The sequence below is a fragment of the Fistularia commersonii genome, chromosome 14 (genome assembly GCF_037954325.1).
Source record: "Fistularia commersonii isolate RoL2024-O1a breed Wild chromosome 14, RoL_Fcom_v1.0, whole genome shotgun sequence".
Classification (NCBI taxonomy): domain Eukaryota; kingdom Metazoa; phylum Chordata; class Actinopteri; order Syngnathiformes; family Fistulariidae; genus Fistularia; species Fistularia commersonii.
The window spans coordinates 2489433-2505000 of NC_141297.1; the positions used below are offsets into that span (position 1 = coordinate 2489433).

Below are 15568 nucleotides of genomic sequence, written 5' to 3' on the forward strand. Positions count from 1 at the left end.
TGCTCCCGTTTATTTTCCTATTTCTCGCTGTTTTCTCTGTGGATATCTTGACTCATGACAAGAATGCAACAACTGCAGTCCACTGCCGGGGTTTTCTGAACTATTCAGCGATGCGAGGTGGTCGGGTTTAGCGCTAAAGTTAGCCTTAAGGCCTTAAACGATTGTGAATAGCCTCACATTTTCGGTGCTCGGGATAATTTACGACAAGGAGACGGACTTCCGGCCCCTGACAAGTGTGAGAGCAGCACTTGTCGATCCAAAAGTTGTCCTTCGACGGTCTCTATCCTCGTCGTCACGGCGAGATGTGAATATTTAGATGTCAGCCGGAATTTCGGATACCGGCGAATACTCTTGAAGAAAACGGCAAATCCTGGACACACCGGCAAGCATCATGTAGAAATGCATAAAGTCGTTGCCAGAAAATGAGGCTTGATTCGATTTGTTTTGCTCTTGTTATTGAAAAATCAATGCTTGAAACATGTTTTTTTTGGAAACAGGGTCTTTGCATGCATGAATAAGATAGTTGTACTTCTGCAAAGTATTACGCCTGTGAGCCAATCTTACCACAATCGCTATTATGCTGTCATTCTCTTTTGCAGGGCGATAATCTCGGGTCCCGCTGATTTTTAAATGATAGCTCACGTCGTCCTTTATATCCACTCGAAGGATTTCTACTGTGAATTGCGGGGATAAGGGCAGCTTTGTGCTTTCCAAACCAATTTCAAATCTTTTCGGTTGCGGTGCGAGTCATCGGCAACTCTCACCAAGACCATTCAGTGAATGTGTGACATTTAGTGTGTTCAATGTTTTCTATTTTGGGATGAACTATCCTGTTTTTTGGGGTTTTTTTTGGATGGTGTCGCAACCTTTCTCTCCTCTTCGGGGGAGCGGTAAAGGCTAAACCGCTACGGCGACTGAGCTTCCTGTTTTGTTCTGCTCCCCAGATTGAGAAGATCATGACGTTGATTGGTGCCGGCATCGATTTTTCCAGGGATCAGCAATACGCCACTCCAGGTACAGTATCATTATAAACGTTAGCGATGTTTGAAGCGTTTAATGGCGTCACGGTAACAGTGCCGTGACTGTCGGTATGTCGAAGTGTCCTTTGGCAAGAGAACGACCCCCACAAGTTGCACAAGTTGCTAGCAAAACATGCATGTCTTGGAGCAATACGGTCCCAGTGCAGAGCAAAACATGCTAGCACGCTAGCAAAACATGCTAGCAAAACATGCATGTTTTGCTAGATTTTTTACAGGTGTTTGTTTTGCGGGTGTTTTCGGGAAGCTGTGGCCTTTCGGGGTCGGTGCAGCTAGCAGATACCAAGTAGTTTTCTTTTTTTATATATGAACGCTACGGATGCCAGATGAACTTTTCAATTCTGGTCAGATGCATTAAACATTACGACTGCACCGCTCTGTCAATCCATCCATCCGCCCGTCCGTCCATCCGTCTCAGAGGTTTCCAGCAATAAAAGTGAATGACTGGAAAAAAAAATCTCAGCACTTTATCCTGTTACATAAACACAGCCATAATTTGCAGTTCAGAAAGGAAATAAAGCAAATGTGTTTTACACCAATGCAGGGGGGTTCACCGGATACCCTTGTTAGGCCAAGACTCGCGAAACAGAGGTCTTTATAACACATGTATGTCTCCATATGTAGCCTAAATATCATCATTCTTAAAATATCCATAGCTCAGATATCCACTATCCGAGCTGTGAGGTGCAGTCAGGGGAGGCAGGAGAAGCAGTGCCTCACTTGCCAATCTTGAAAAAAAAAGGAACGACATTGTTATATTTATTTATTATACAATGACAGCTGACTGCTAACATGCTCTGCACGTGGACCGTATTGTCGTCTCTCTGTATTTCGCTATTTTGCTAAAAGAACTACATTTCCATCGTGCAGTGTTTTTTTTTGTCAACAACTGGATGTATGTTACTAGTTTCTAGGTGAGGCACGCAGTTCTCTTGCCTCTTGGTAGGGGGCGCTCATGATTCAGTGCCTCACTCGCCATTAACCTCAACGCACGTCACTGGATTTGAGCAACAAAATCCTACAAGATGGGTAGTTGAAAGAACTGTCAGCACATTCAGAATGCTCTCGAGTCTGTTTTCTTTCTCTGCGCATCAAAATATCGATTGGACAGGCGATCCAAAGACAGTCGCGGCTTAATTTCTAGCGGCTAGCTTTTTCGCATCCAGGAGAGTACGGTTTTGCCCGACTGTTCTCATCAGCGTCTTGACCCCGTTGAAAGGATCCCGGCAAAAATCGGGGTTCGAATCATGCGTTCACAACGAGCGCCGACCAGCAGGGAGCCTTATAGCTTAGCCTAGCGTGTCGTCTGCACCGTTACGTATGACCTGCCTCTGTCTGCGCTGGTGCCTAAGCGTATTCCCATTCCCGCGAAGCACTTCATCCACACCGAAGTGTCCTAAAAGGTAGTCCGGTAGGTTTTCACGTTCCGCTCTCACGCACTTCCTGCATCAACCGACCTCCCGTGAGATTTTAGAGATGCCTCGGTTACACGCGGGAGTTCCTTTCAGTGATGTTTGTCGGAGACAGGCAACAATAACCGGGCTTTCTTGCTTGTCATCTGGGAAAAAAACAGGAAGCAAGTTTTTAAAAAGACCGATAGCGATGGGGATTCTTGCTTATGTTAGATGTTCTGTACTGAGATGGTTGGGCCTGTGCAGAGGAGGGATGGTGAAGGTCTGGGAAGAAGGTTGGAACTGCCAGACGGGAGGCCGAGAGGAAGGATGGAAAGAGGCCAGGAAGTTAGTTTGTGCAAGGGAAGAAGATGCAGAGGAGAGGTGGAGGAAGATGATTGGCTGCGATGACCCCTGAAGAGAAGAAGAGGGGCTCTTGTTAGCTTAAGGGCTTAATAACTATAGCTTGACCTCCTGCAACACGAATCCAGTCTCTTGCAAATCCGCTCGGTTATCTTTCGCGACCAAATTGGTTCCCTCCGTCTGGATCCCCTTAGGGGACCCGAAAGAGTCGCCCCGCGGTATGCTTCGTGACCGAGGAGTCCACGGATCCTCGTTTTTGGACGCCGGTTCCAGCAGGACTCGTTTCAAGCGCCGCTTGTGAGTCCAGAATTGTCGGGCGACGGCCGCACATACCTAGGAGTTTACCTTTTTCTCAAGACCGAAGTGCCCGAGAGGCGAATCATCGGAGCTAATGTTTTTGTGTGAACGAGGACGATTCGGTACCTGCCTTCCAAGGAATTAATCAGGCTTTTTAAAAGCCTTTTGTCAAGAGTTGATGAATGATGTCTGGAGAGACCGCGGATATAAACCCGAACAATTGACTCCTTCCCTTGAGCCTTTCACGCTCCCATTATTCAATACTCTAGTTTACACTTTGGCTAAGCCCCCCTTTTAAATACATGAAAGCGATGCAGCAGATGGGCTACTCCTTAGCAAAACATCATCCGTTTTTTTTTTTTTTTTTTTTTCCATTTTCTTGTATAAGTTTTGCCCGACGCCGGAGTGAGCTGTTTAAATATTAACCGCCACGTATATCATGCGAAGGGCTCTTGTTTTTGACTCGAGGAAAGCGGCGAACACTGCAGTAAATGAGCGAACGCCCCCTTTACCGGCGGCGTCTTTTCCATCTGTAAGAGACGCCCGGCCGGAATCCGCTTCCCTGCGCCGCGGCGGCGGCGGCGGCCCAACCTTTTCAGCCGCATCGCTAAAGCTCGGTCTCAATCGGGCTGCTGTCAGCAGGCTATCAAGGGACTCGCCGGAGAGGCGGCTCGGCGTTTGTCCTGCATGAGAAGCCCAAACACACTCTTTTTCTTTCTCCTCTCTCTCTCATTCAGACCGCCCTTTGCCCTCCTTCAGTTCTGCCCGGTCTCGCGGTTTCGCCCGATTGGTCCACATTAGCGTTAAAAGAATCCAGAGAGATGCTGCGCAAACTCAAAGGCAGAATGCAAATCAGGACGGACGGGAGTCCGTAGCTGAAGCGGTAGCTCACATTGACAGAAAGCAGCCACCTGCAGGGTTTCGGGGGGGTGGAGGGAGGTGGAGAACGGCATGCATTGAGGGGAGAGAGAGAGGGAAGTGAGTAAGAGAGGAGAGAGGAATTGCAGGCTGCAGAGTAGTGCCAGCTGGGACAATAGATGGACGCCACCTCGGCATCGCTAAGATTCACTCCGGGGCCGTCGGTGGACCACAAGCTGCTTTTTATATATTCTTTTTAATAGAAAGTCGCCGCCGGAACTGGAAAGATCATTTCAGCGCCACAGAGGAGTTCATCCTGGGGGTCAGCGATTTGAGAAGTATCTTGATTGGATCCATCGCAGGGTTTTTCTTCAGTGAACCGAGCTTCCGGGGGCGACCGGAGTCAGACCGATGACGTGGGAATATCGTGGGAAAGGAGACCGGCCTTGTAAGGGAAAGGGGGGGGACTAGTATCCATTCATTTTCTTTTGAGAACAAGTTTTAGGAAGTGCTTTTGGGATGCAGTCGGGGATCGATGACTAAGAGGTATGCTCAGCAACGGCGGGAAGAAAACACGCTTCGGTTTGAGGAATGAATTCAGAGCGTAGCGTTAAGATCTTCATGTATTCAGAAGGAAGTATCAGTATCGCTCATTTGCCCTTGCGCAAGTGAAGCAACTCTCGGCTCTTGCCAGACGTCCGGTGTCGCCTCGCTCCCAATCCATCTCCAGCTCTTCCGTCACCAATCATTTTTTATTTTTCAAGAACTTTCCTTGAGTCTGGACCTGCTACTTCCCTGTCGGACCCGTTCCGACTCCCGCTACCCCCCCCCCCAAAAAAAAAAAAGATCTCCAAAGTGCTACTTCTGGACATTGAGCCTCAAGATGCTTCGGACCGTTTCCCGGCTGACCGTCACGCCTGAGAATCCTGCGACCATTTAGCCGGCGGGCGCCACCCGCCTCAAAATCCCTCCCGGGGGTACATTAATCAATCTTGGGTGATCTTTGGTTCGGCCCCCGTGGGAGCTGACGCCCCGTCCACAGAGGACACTGTCTCCCCCGCCTTCCTGCTGCCGGTGCGCTCGGCTCTGCTGGCCGAGAATGATGTGGCAATGCCACGTCTCGTCGTCAGAGTGTCGCTGCTACCGCCTCAAAGGTTTCTCCCTCCTGAAGCGCTTTCCCCTGTCAGCAGGTGCCGCGGGACGGCTGCTGGATCAGCCCGTCGGGGACTGGCTGGAGCACGTCGGGCTGCCCCAGTATGAAAGCAAACTGCTCCTCAACGGATTCGACGACCTTCACTACATGGTGAGTTCCCCCCGGTGGTTCGTGTGTTGACTCGGTCGAAGTCGGCTCCTTCGCTTTATCGAAATCGCAAGTGTTCACAGTTTCGGTCTTGGAATCATACCGTTGACGTGGTATGAGGAGTTCAATTTGCTGAAATCGTCTTGCGGCCTCGTTCCCTGCGGTGATGCCGGTTTGCTTTTCGACGCTGGCAATATTTTCTTGGTGGTTGGTGGTGTGTCGGGAGGCACAGCGATCGTCTTTGGGTCCGAACATTGCTGGTTTGATTCCCGCCTCCTCCTAGTGTGTTGTTGAGCAAGACACCGAACCCCTAACTGCTTCCCTGGCAGTTCGGGGTAGCCTACGTTAGCCTACGGTAGCCTATGGTAGTCTACAGTGGCCTAAGGTACCCTATGGTAGCCTATGATAGCCTACGTTAGCCTACGGTAGCCTAAGGTACCCTACGGTAGCCTACAGAAGCCGAAGGTACCCTACGGTAGCCTACGTTAGCCTACGGTAGCCTTCGGTAGCCTACTGCTCATGGTTCATCCATGATGGGTTAATTTCAGAGAACGAATTCCCCCCGCGGGGATTAATTAATAAAGGCTGATTAGGAAAAATAGTTATCTAACGTTGCCTGACGTTGCGACCCATACTCAGCCAAGGGCAGACTTTAATACGACATAACCTTATTGTGCGAAAAATACTGGATTCTGAGAGGCTTTGCTTACCAGGGACTGGAATGATTTTTCTAGGTTTTTTAGTTCTTAATGATGCCGGTGGAATTCTCAGATATCCATGTCATGGTGAATTCTTCGAAATCTTGGATGGACGGCAGGCTTCTGCTCATGGGTCATCCATGAGGGGTTAATTGTAGAGCATGAATTTCCCCACAGGGGATTAATAAAGGATACATTATTATTGTCATTATTATTATTATTATTATTATTATTATTATTTGTTAACTGATCAATTAGTAAATGAATGTATTATTATTAGTAGTTGTATTTACACAATTAATTAATCAACGTATCATTATATTATTGTTATGATTATTATTATTTAACTGATTAACGAATCAATTAATTTATCATTGTCATTATTATTATTAATTAACTGATCAATTGAATTTATTATTACAATAATTTACCTATTAATTGCTTAATTATCATTATTTTATTTTTATTGATTTTATTAATAATAACAATTAACTTATTAACTAATCAGTTAAATTGTCATTATCATTATTATTATTATTAATTAACTGATCAATTGAATTTATTATTAAAATGATTTACCCAATTAATTACTTAATGTATCATTATTTTATTTTTATTGTTAGTATTAATAATAATAATATGTAATAATACATATTAATTAATTAATCAATTACTTTATCATTCTCATTTATTATTTAACCAATGAATTAATTCATCTTTATTTTTATTGTCAGTTTAAAAATAACAATTAATTTATTAACTAATCAATTCATTTATCATTATTATTATTATTAATAAATTGATTAAGTCATCAATTCCTTTATCATTCTTATTTATTATTTATCTAATGAATTAATTAATCATTATCTTATTTTTATAAGTAGTCGTAGTATTGAAATGATGCGGCACCAGAAGGTGTGGACGTGTGAAATAACACGTACGCTGGAACCTTGACCGACGAGCGCGTCGACCGAGGACTCGGATGAGATCCGAGCCGTCGCTCAGTTTTTCTCTTCGTGATCGGAGCCCAGATCTGCGGGACGAGCGTTTGACAACGACGTGGTCGCCGCCGTCCGTGACGTGGAGTTTAAAAACAGCGGGATGCTACTGCCGCTAGCTAGCCCAGAAAAGCCTCTCTCACAACAACTAACTTCATATCCTCTCTCACCACGTCCATGATTCTTCTCTCCGGTCTTCCTCTAGACCTCCAATTCCAACATTTCGTCTATAAATATATACATATATATATACAAATATTCACTATCCATCCTCTGCACATGACCCAACCATCTTTGACCTTCTCCTGATGCTATCCATCCTGGTTTCTCCCAAAAAGAACCTCAATATCTCCATCTCTGCGACCTCCAGCCTTCTGTCTTTTCATAAAGTTACATTTCTCGGCCAAACGGCATCACCGGCCTTACAACTGTCTTTTCCACCGTTCCTTTCAGATAAAGATAAGATATAATTTATTGATCTTCATAGGGGAGATTCTTTTATCACAGCGGCGTAACAATTACAGTATAGTTGTTAAAATAAATAGAAATAGAGATGTCTCTTGATGTCCCTTACAGTATCAATATCTTTCTTTTTTAAGGTTTTTATGTGTTAATAGCCTTATTAAATTAGGTTTTTTGGGGGCGTGTGGAGCAGATTTATTTGTTTTCTGTTATTTTAAATGAGGAAAAATTCATTTAAGATACAAGAAAAACAAACAAAATTCGAACCCACTCTTGGAACGCATTAAATTCGTATCATAAGGGACCGATTAATGTGCCGGGAAAGTGATGGAGGAGATATTAGATGGCAAACATAAAAAAGGAAAACAACTGGAGGATTTTTTTTTTTTTTTTTTTTTAACACGCAGGATGTGGATGGACTGAGTAAACAGGAAAGTTCTTGCCAAAAGTTTCCTGCGTTGCTTCATGAATAGAGTGCGAGCATCCAATCATCTCATGTTCTGGACCAAACAAACGTCTCGTGTTGCTCCGGAAACCTTTGTGACGAAGATTTCAGATGACAGATTCGCGATCGCCAACAGTGTGAGGTTTTTTTTTTTTTTTCCCGATCCGGTCGGATTGCGACTTTTACCCGCAGAGTTTTCTTTTTTCACTTTTTTTGGCATGTTAATACGCCGTTCTTCTCTCGCCTTGTTTAGCCTTGAAATGCTAATATCTTAGCAAGCTATGCTAGCACTGAATACACTGGATATACAGGACCGTCTCCGAAAATTAGAATATTGTGATAAAGTTCTTCTGTAATGCAATAAAAAACTAAAATTCCTTTTTCATAATATTCTAATATTTTGAGATAGGATTTTTGCGTTTTCTTAAGATGTAAGCCATAATCAGCAATATTAAAATAATAAAATGCTTGTAATATTTTAGTTGATTTGTATTGAATCCAAAAAGTATGACATTTTTGTTGTGCATTAAAAAAAACAAAAATTACTTTTTCATGATATTCTAATATTTTGAGATAGGATTTTTGCGTTTTCTTAAGATGTAAGCCATAATCAGCAATATTAAAATAATAAAAGGCTTGCAATATTTCAGTTTGTAATGAATCCAGAATGTATGACATTTTTGTTTTTGTAAATGTATTACCGAAGATAAAGAACTTTATCACAATATTCTAATTTTCTGAGACAGTCCTGTATGTACAGTATGTACAGAGGCACAAGTAATGGTCACTAGTAATCCTGCCTTTCAGGATTCTTAGTAAGACTAGTTGAGAGTTGGAGAGTTGTTAATTTCAGGACGACAATTAGGAATAAGAACAACTTTATTTATCCCGAAGGAAGTTGTAGTGCCAGTGTTACAAGGAAAACTTAACAATAATAATAATAATAGTAATAATAATATAATAGTAAAATAATAAATAATAATAATAATAAATAAATAAAATAAATAGATAAATAATAACAAATAATAAATAATAGTAAAAATAATTGTAGAAAATTAAATAAACAGGAAAAAAAGGGGGGGGGATAAGAAATACAAATAAACTATAAAGTAACAAGTGAAGACTACAAAGTGTCTTAAGGTCTTATGTACCAAGTGAAAGTGCACAAGAGTATGAAAAAATATTGTACATGTAGCTGTTATGAAATGAAATATTGCACAGTTATGAGCATATATACAGATAAATTATTACAATTTACAGTGGGTGAGAAAATTTTTTTTTTTTTAGGTTTAAGATTTAAGATGTGTGATATTTGTCGCAGAGGTGCCAAGCACCGTATGAATAATATTTAATCCACTTTATGTAACGGTGCGACCCGGCATTCATCTCCCTCTCTGCACCGGTCACGTTAAATTCTGCGATGAGGCCTCTGAAGTTTCTCATCTTTCCCACCTTTCCATCTTCAAACACATCTTAAGGACCAACCGGCCTTCAGAAAACGGCACAAGGGTTTGCAAAGCGGTTTAGATCGACAGGAAATGGGAAATTGTCCCCTTTTCCGAAAAGGCCGATCGCACTCTGAGTCACCTCGTCTTCGTCGCTCCGAAAGTGAATTATTGTCACGACTCTTGCGTTACTCGTGGCCTTTTAGCCGTACCGCGCGATATCACCGCCAGATTTATTCAGATAAATCCACCAGATGCAGCCTGGAGGCAACGGCCTTTCTGGAACCCGGACAACGCTTTGCAGCATTCAATACAACTTAACTGCAGGCTTGATCTGAAATTAGTTTTGCATCGAACGGTCGTGGCTCCTGCCGTTCTGAACACGCCTCGGCTCACGAGAACGCCCATAAATAACGCTCAGATGAACTGGCGCTAAAGGAAATCGAGGCCGAGTCAAATGAAATGAGATGGAGCTATACCGATCCGAGATATCGAGGGGCGTTAATCGAATTCGGCTGTCAGGAAGTCTTTCTGTTTGCAGAGAAAGGTTGATTTAAACAGCTGAAGTCGAAACCCGACGGCAGCTCTGGAATCATCTCTCGGTTTTAATTCAAGTATCTCCAACGTTATTAGCTACCGTGATTTCCGGACTATTGAGCGCACCTCAATATAAGCCGCACCGGCTAGCCGATCGCTATCTCGGGCTTCCACCTGCGCTCTTCACCGTCAAAGTCGTCTTCTTCGGTGTCGGAATTGAACGGACTCAGAATTTCTCGATCATTTCATCGAGGATGTGATGAGGATCAACGCTTTAGCGGCGTGAAGCTCGTTAGCGGCTAGCCGATCGCTATCTCGGGCTTCCTCCTGCGCACTAAAACCGTCAAAGTTGTCTTCTTAGGTGTCGGAGTTGAACGGACTCAGAATTTCCCGGTCATTTCATCGGTCCGATGTGACGAGGATAAACGCTTTAGCGGCGTGAAGCTCGTTAGCGGCTAGCCGATCGCTATCTCGATCTTCCTCCTGCGCACTAAAACCGTCAAAGTCGTCTTCTTAGGTGTCGGAGTTGAACGGACTCAGAATTTCTCGATCATTTCATCGAGGATGTGACGAGGATAAACGCTTTAGCGGCGTGAAGCTCGTTAGCGGCTAGCCGATCGCTATCTCGGGCTTCCTCCTGCGCACTAAAACCGTCAAAGTCGTCTTCTTAGGTGTCGGAGTTGAACGGACTCAGAATCTCTCGATCATTTCATCGAGGATGTGACGAGGATAAACGCTTTAGCGGCGTGAAGCTCGTTAGCGGCTAGCCGATCGCTATCTCGATCTTCCTCCTGCGCACTAAAACCGTCAAAGTCGTCTTTTTCGGTGTCGGAGTTGAAGGGACTCAGAATTTCCCGCCCATTTCATCGGTCCGATGTGACGAGGATAAATATTTTAGCGGCGTGAAGCTCGTTAGCATCCCCCCCCCCACCCAAAAAAGTCCATATATTAGCCGCAAAATTGTTTACGTGAAAAGAGTCGCGGATTATTGTCCGGAAATTACGGTATTCGAAGCCGGTGTCCGTGCAGACCCTGCAGCCTCGCTCCAGATGTGGCTCGATAGCAGCAGGGATTGAATCGTATCCAGGCAGGAAAACAAGCATCAGGTGCTTTTCGTCGTCTCGCGGCGCCGGTATGTTACCACGGACGAAAGGAAAGCTTTGCACGGCGGGTGTTGCCGCCCTCCCGTCCGCGACAGGGTCAGCCGGCGCAGCTCAGAGCTAGTTGGTATTCCGGGCGACTGTCACGGGCACGCTTCCGCAGCGAGATCACTTTGTTTGGAGCCGGCGTCCACGCAGCCGGTTAGAGATGAGCACATTTGCTTGAGCCCGCGGTGGCGACCCGCCGCATAATAATGGAAATATCTCTTCAGAAGGATCTTGGTTTTACCGGGGAAGAAAAAGAAGCATGACTTAAGAGTAAATTCAGGATATCCGGCTTTGACTTTGGTGGCGGCGTCTGCGTTATCTCGGTCCAACAGCGTGTCCTTCCCTTCTTCTTTTTTTTTTTTTTCGTCCTCGGTATATTATTTTCCACAGTTTAATGAATGCAAAGCGGCGCGGTTTCAATTCAAAGTCATTCCCACCGATGCCTACAGATGAATTGGAAGAAGACAGAGGATTGGCTATCGATTTTCGGTCATACAGATGCTAAGGGTGTATCGTTTGCCCTTCTACCCGTCTCCATTGGGAAGAGAATGGAAGAAAGAAATGGTCAAGTACCATATTTTCACGACCATAAGGCGCACCATACTAAAAGGCGCAGTCTCAGTTATGTGGGCCATTATTGTATTTAACCCATACATAAGGCGCACCTGATTATAAGGCGCGGGTTTTATATACAACCCGCGCCCACACTTCCCCCTTTAACGTTCTCATGGTGTCCTCTACTACGTCTGCCTTACAACAACAACACAAACATAAGCATACAAGTCTGCGTATTAAGAAACAGAGTGGGAGCTAAACTGAGTTTGGTATTCACATTTTTTTACCGGTAATCGTCATCAATCAAACCCATCGAAGTCCTCATCCTCTGTTTCTGATTATAACAGCTGCGCTAAATCTCCGTCAAACATGCCAGGTTCACTTTCTTCACTGTCAGAAAATGATGCCGGCTTTCGCGAAAGCTGGAACAACAGTGCCGGCGGACACGTTAGCCCGAGTGTCTACAATCCATTTGCTGCCTTCCACTCTTAGTGAAACCGTGGTCTCCAAGAGGACTTTTCGTACCCCGTTGTGCGTATCGCTACCGTGCTGGTCCCCTTCTTCTCCACAGTGACTCACTGGGATGTCAAAACTGAGCGGCACCTCGTCCATGTTAGCATGTGGCTGGATGTGTTTGTCGGCCATGTTTTCAGGGTTGTTAAAACAATGATGTTCTGCATAACGCACACACCCGTTCTTTTATATACAATCAACGCCCACACTTCCCCCTTTAACGTTCTCATGATGTTCTCTACTACGTCCGCCTTACAACAACAACAACACACACAGGGCGCACTGCACTATAGGGCGCGCCGGAGAAAATCCAAGACTTTTATGTGCGCCTTATAGTCGTGAAAATACGGTAGTTGTCTTTGCACAGTCTATTACCCCTTTTTCCCAGGATCTGCTGGTTGCGCGACACATATCCGGCGTGTTGCCGGTCCCTTCGGGCGATCACGGTTAGCGAAACACGCGGCGGAAAACCGATGGGACCGCAAAGGCAGGGGAAGGAGCAGCATTTTAATGAGGGAACGAGGGGAAAGCAGAGATAGATGGACGGCAAGAGGGCCGACGCCAACCTCCCCGGCTCGCGCTCTATCGATGTTTACCGATTTGTGCTGATGTGCGCTTTCCCTCCCTTTCCAATTGCTGCTCCTTTGGAAAGTCAGCCAGAGGGATGTCGTTGCTTCGCCGCCATGGTTAGGATGGCTGTGCACGTACAACCGGACCCACTTTATTTACAAGCGAACTTTAAAAACCAAATTAACTTACAGTATTTTCGGGGAATGACTTAGTCACCTCTTAATGTCAAGACTGGACTGACTGACAAGGTACGACTTGAGGCGAAACGGTCTTTGCGAAGAAGAATTGTAAGAAATTGTAGAAAAACAATCTAAATCCTCCCCAAAGCAATGAAACGGACAAGAACGGGGACCAGGATGAGCCGACAAACCAGCTGGAACCAGCCGTCGCGCTTCGTATCTTAAAAAAAAATCATATATAAAGTGATTCGTATGGAAACTACAGAAATTGAGGTAGCAAGCAGTGCGGCGAGTAAAGAAGACCAAACAGAGTTTCCAAGGGAAACAAAACTGAGGACAAAATTGAACAAAGAAGAACATGTAGAAGCGTCTCTACAGCCTCCTATTGACTCAAGGCAACAGCGATAGCGTGCGACACGAAGATCGATGACTTTCTAGGAGGTTCTTCTCGGTGATTTTTTTTTTTCATCCGCACAAGAACTAGCATCTCGCTGACATTCATTAATACACAGGACAATGTGTGCTAAAGTCATCAGGGAGGCCATAGGGAAGCTAACAACAAGCAAGCTACCAGTAGGCTACCACCCCAACGGCCAGACACCACTTAGGTACGTTAGCCAACGACAGCCTGAAGGGTATCAGTGTGCGCCTTCCGTCATCGGTGTTTCGTCGAGTCAGGGCTCAGGACACCTCAAGAAGGCTTAACAGTGAAATCCAGCCGGACAACTCCCCCTCCATGCTACATAGCTGATCCAAAAGCCAAATCTTCCGTTAGCAACCTCCCCTGCTACCATGCTTCCCCCTTTAGCTCACTAGCTTGTTCCGCAGCCCGAGACGTGTTATTGACCAAAAGTTTCTGGCTCCGCCCGCGAATACCCAACTTGGTCGGTAAGGCAACGACAACCCTCCTCTAGTGTACCTATCCTTTTTTACGTCAGCTGGATGCTCCCAGGGGACTGTAAGTTCAATTCAAATATAATATCCTCGGACAAAGAGATGCTCATCATGGCGCCCTATGTATGATAATGGACCCGTTGTTGATATTGCGCCCCATAACGCGGTGCGCCTTAAGGTCCGTAAAATACGGTATTATACTCTGATGGACTCTGATGGACTCTGATCCAGAGAGGAACCTCCACATCTTCATCTGCACCTCTGCCTCCTCCCTTCACCTCCAAATCACCCAAATTCTTCCTAGTATTGCTAAAAGTATTACCGCTACAAGAACTTGATTACTATTTGTTGATATTTTCATCGATTTTTAAGGAAAAAGAAATCGTTTAACTTTCAGGGAAATGTGTTGATTGCTTGTTTGTCTCGTTTGACCTTCACCGATTTAAAGTCCAAGAGATACCAGATGAACTCCCTCTCTCTTTCTGCCGCTTGCTAAAGTGCCCCCGAAAGGTAATCAATTGGTAAAAAAGGTCTGTGATTGATTGTTTGTGAATTGACCGGTTGATCGGTGGACTCGTTTCAAGCCACCTCTTTTTTCACGTGGGACGAGTTCTGAGCCGCCCCGCCGTTATAAATCTTAGGAAAATGCTTGTATGTACCGATACCGAGAGGGAATGAAAGGGTGAATGGAACTGATTTTAAAATACTTGTCATAATTCTTCATAATAACGTCATTTTAAAGTAAACAGAAATTCAATTTGAAGATAAATTTCACGAGTCACCCTTCGGTCGGGTCGGGAACCGATGGCTTCCGAGCACGTCCGTCCGGGTTATCGTAAAGGTGAAGAAATTAATTTTATCAGATGGCCAGCTAGTTTATCCGTGTAACAGAAAAGATGGCAAAAACAAAAAAAGACGATGATTACCGTTCATTCCAGGCTGCGAGGACGAAGGAATTCGCATTTTGGATCTGCGGTATGTCTTAATACGCAGTGATAAAATTGCATCCATGAAACGGTCAAATATAAAGCGACACTTCGAACAAATCCATGCAGCACCAGAGGTCGCATTAAAAGTAAGACATGTTTAATTTATTATATTATTATGGCTCTCGGTGAAATATATTTAGAAATATTTGGCTTTTATGGCCCTCTCAGTCAAAAAGGTTCCTAACCCCTGACCTATGTGAATGGTTGCATGAGAATATAACATGTGAATGACAGGGTCAAATTAACCCTTTCTGGGATCTTGATATGAAAAAAAAAAACAATCAGAAAATAATAAGATTATTTATGAAATGAATAACACTATTTATGAAATTAATTAAAAAAAAAAATCATATATAAGGTGCACAGCATTATAAGGCGCATACAGGACTGTCCTAGAAAATTAGAATATTGTGATAAAGTTCTTTATCTTCTGTAATGCAATTACAAAAATAAAAATGTCATACATTCTGGATTCATTACAAATCAACTGAAATATTGCAAGCCTTTTATAATTTTAATATTGCTGATCATGGCTTACATCTTAAGAAAACCGAAAAATTCCATCTCAAAATATTAGAATATCATGAAAAAGTAATTTTTTTTTTAACTTTTTCTTTAATTGCATTACAGAAGATAAAGAACTTTGTCACAATATTCAAATTTTCTGAGACGGTCCTGTATATTGCATGTATCCATCAATCGTTTGAACGAGAGGCTGAATGTTGCATGTCTTTCTATGACGTGTGAATGAGAGGGTGAATGTCTTTCTATATATTCTATGTCTAACGTGTGAATGAGAGGGTGAATATTGTGCGTCTATACTGCATGTGTCAAACTCAGGCCCGTGTACCGTATTTTCACGACCATAAGGCTCACCGCACTAAAAGGC

General features: G+C 44.1%; 1 protein-coding gene across 12 annotated transcripts in view; it reads left to right on the forward strand.

Annotated features, from left to right (window-relative positions):
* Positions 1-15568, forward strand: part of anks1aa (ankyrin repeat and sterile alpha motif domain containing 1Aa) — a 103953-nt gene that overhangs the window by 72144 nt on the left and 16241 nt on the right. For 8 of the 12 annotated variants that reach the window (XM_086159609.1, XM_086159605.1, XM_086159603.1 and 5 more), the window contains 2 exons: positions 945-1014; positions 5134-5249. In XM_086159609.1, coding sequence (XP_086015735.1) covers positions 945-1014; positions 5134-5249 — 186 coding nt within the window. The remainder of the gene's footprint in view (positions 1-944; positions 1015-5133; positions 5250-15568) is intronic. The other 4 variants (XM_086159599.1, XM_086159602.1, XM_086159607.1 and 1 more) reach the window with 1 other exon arrangement.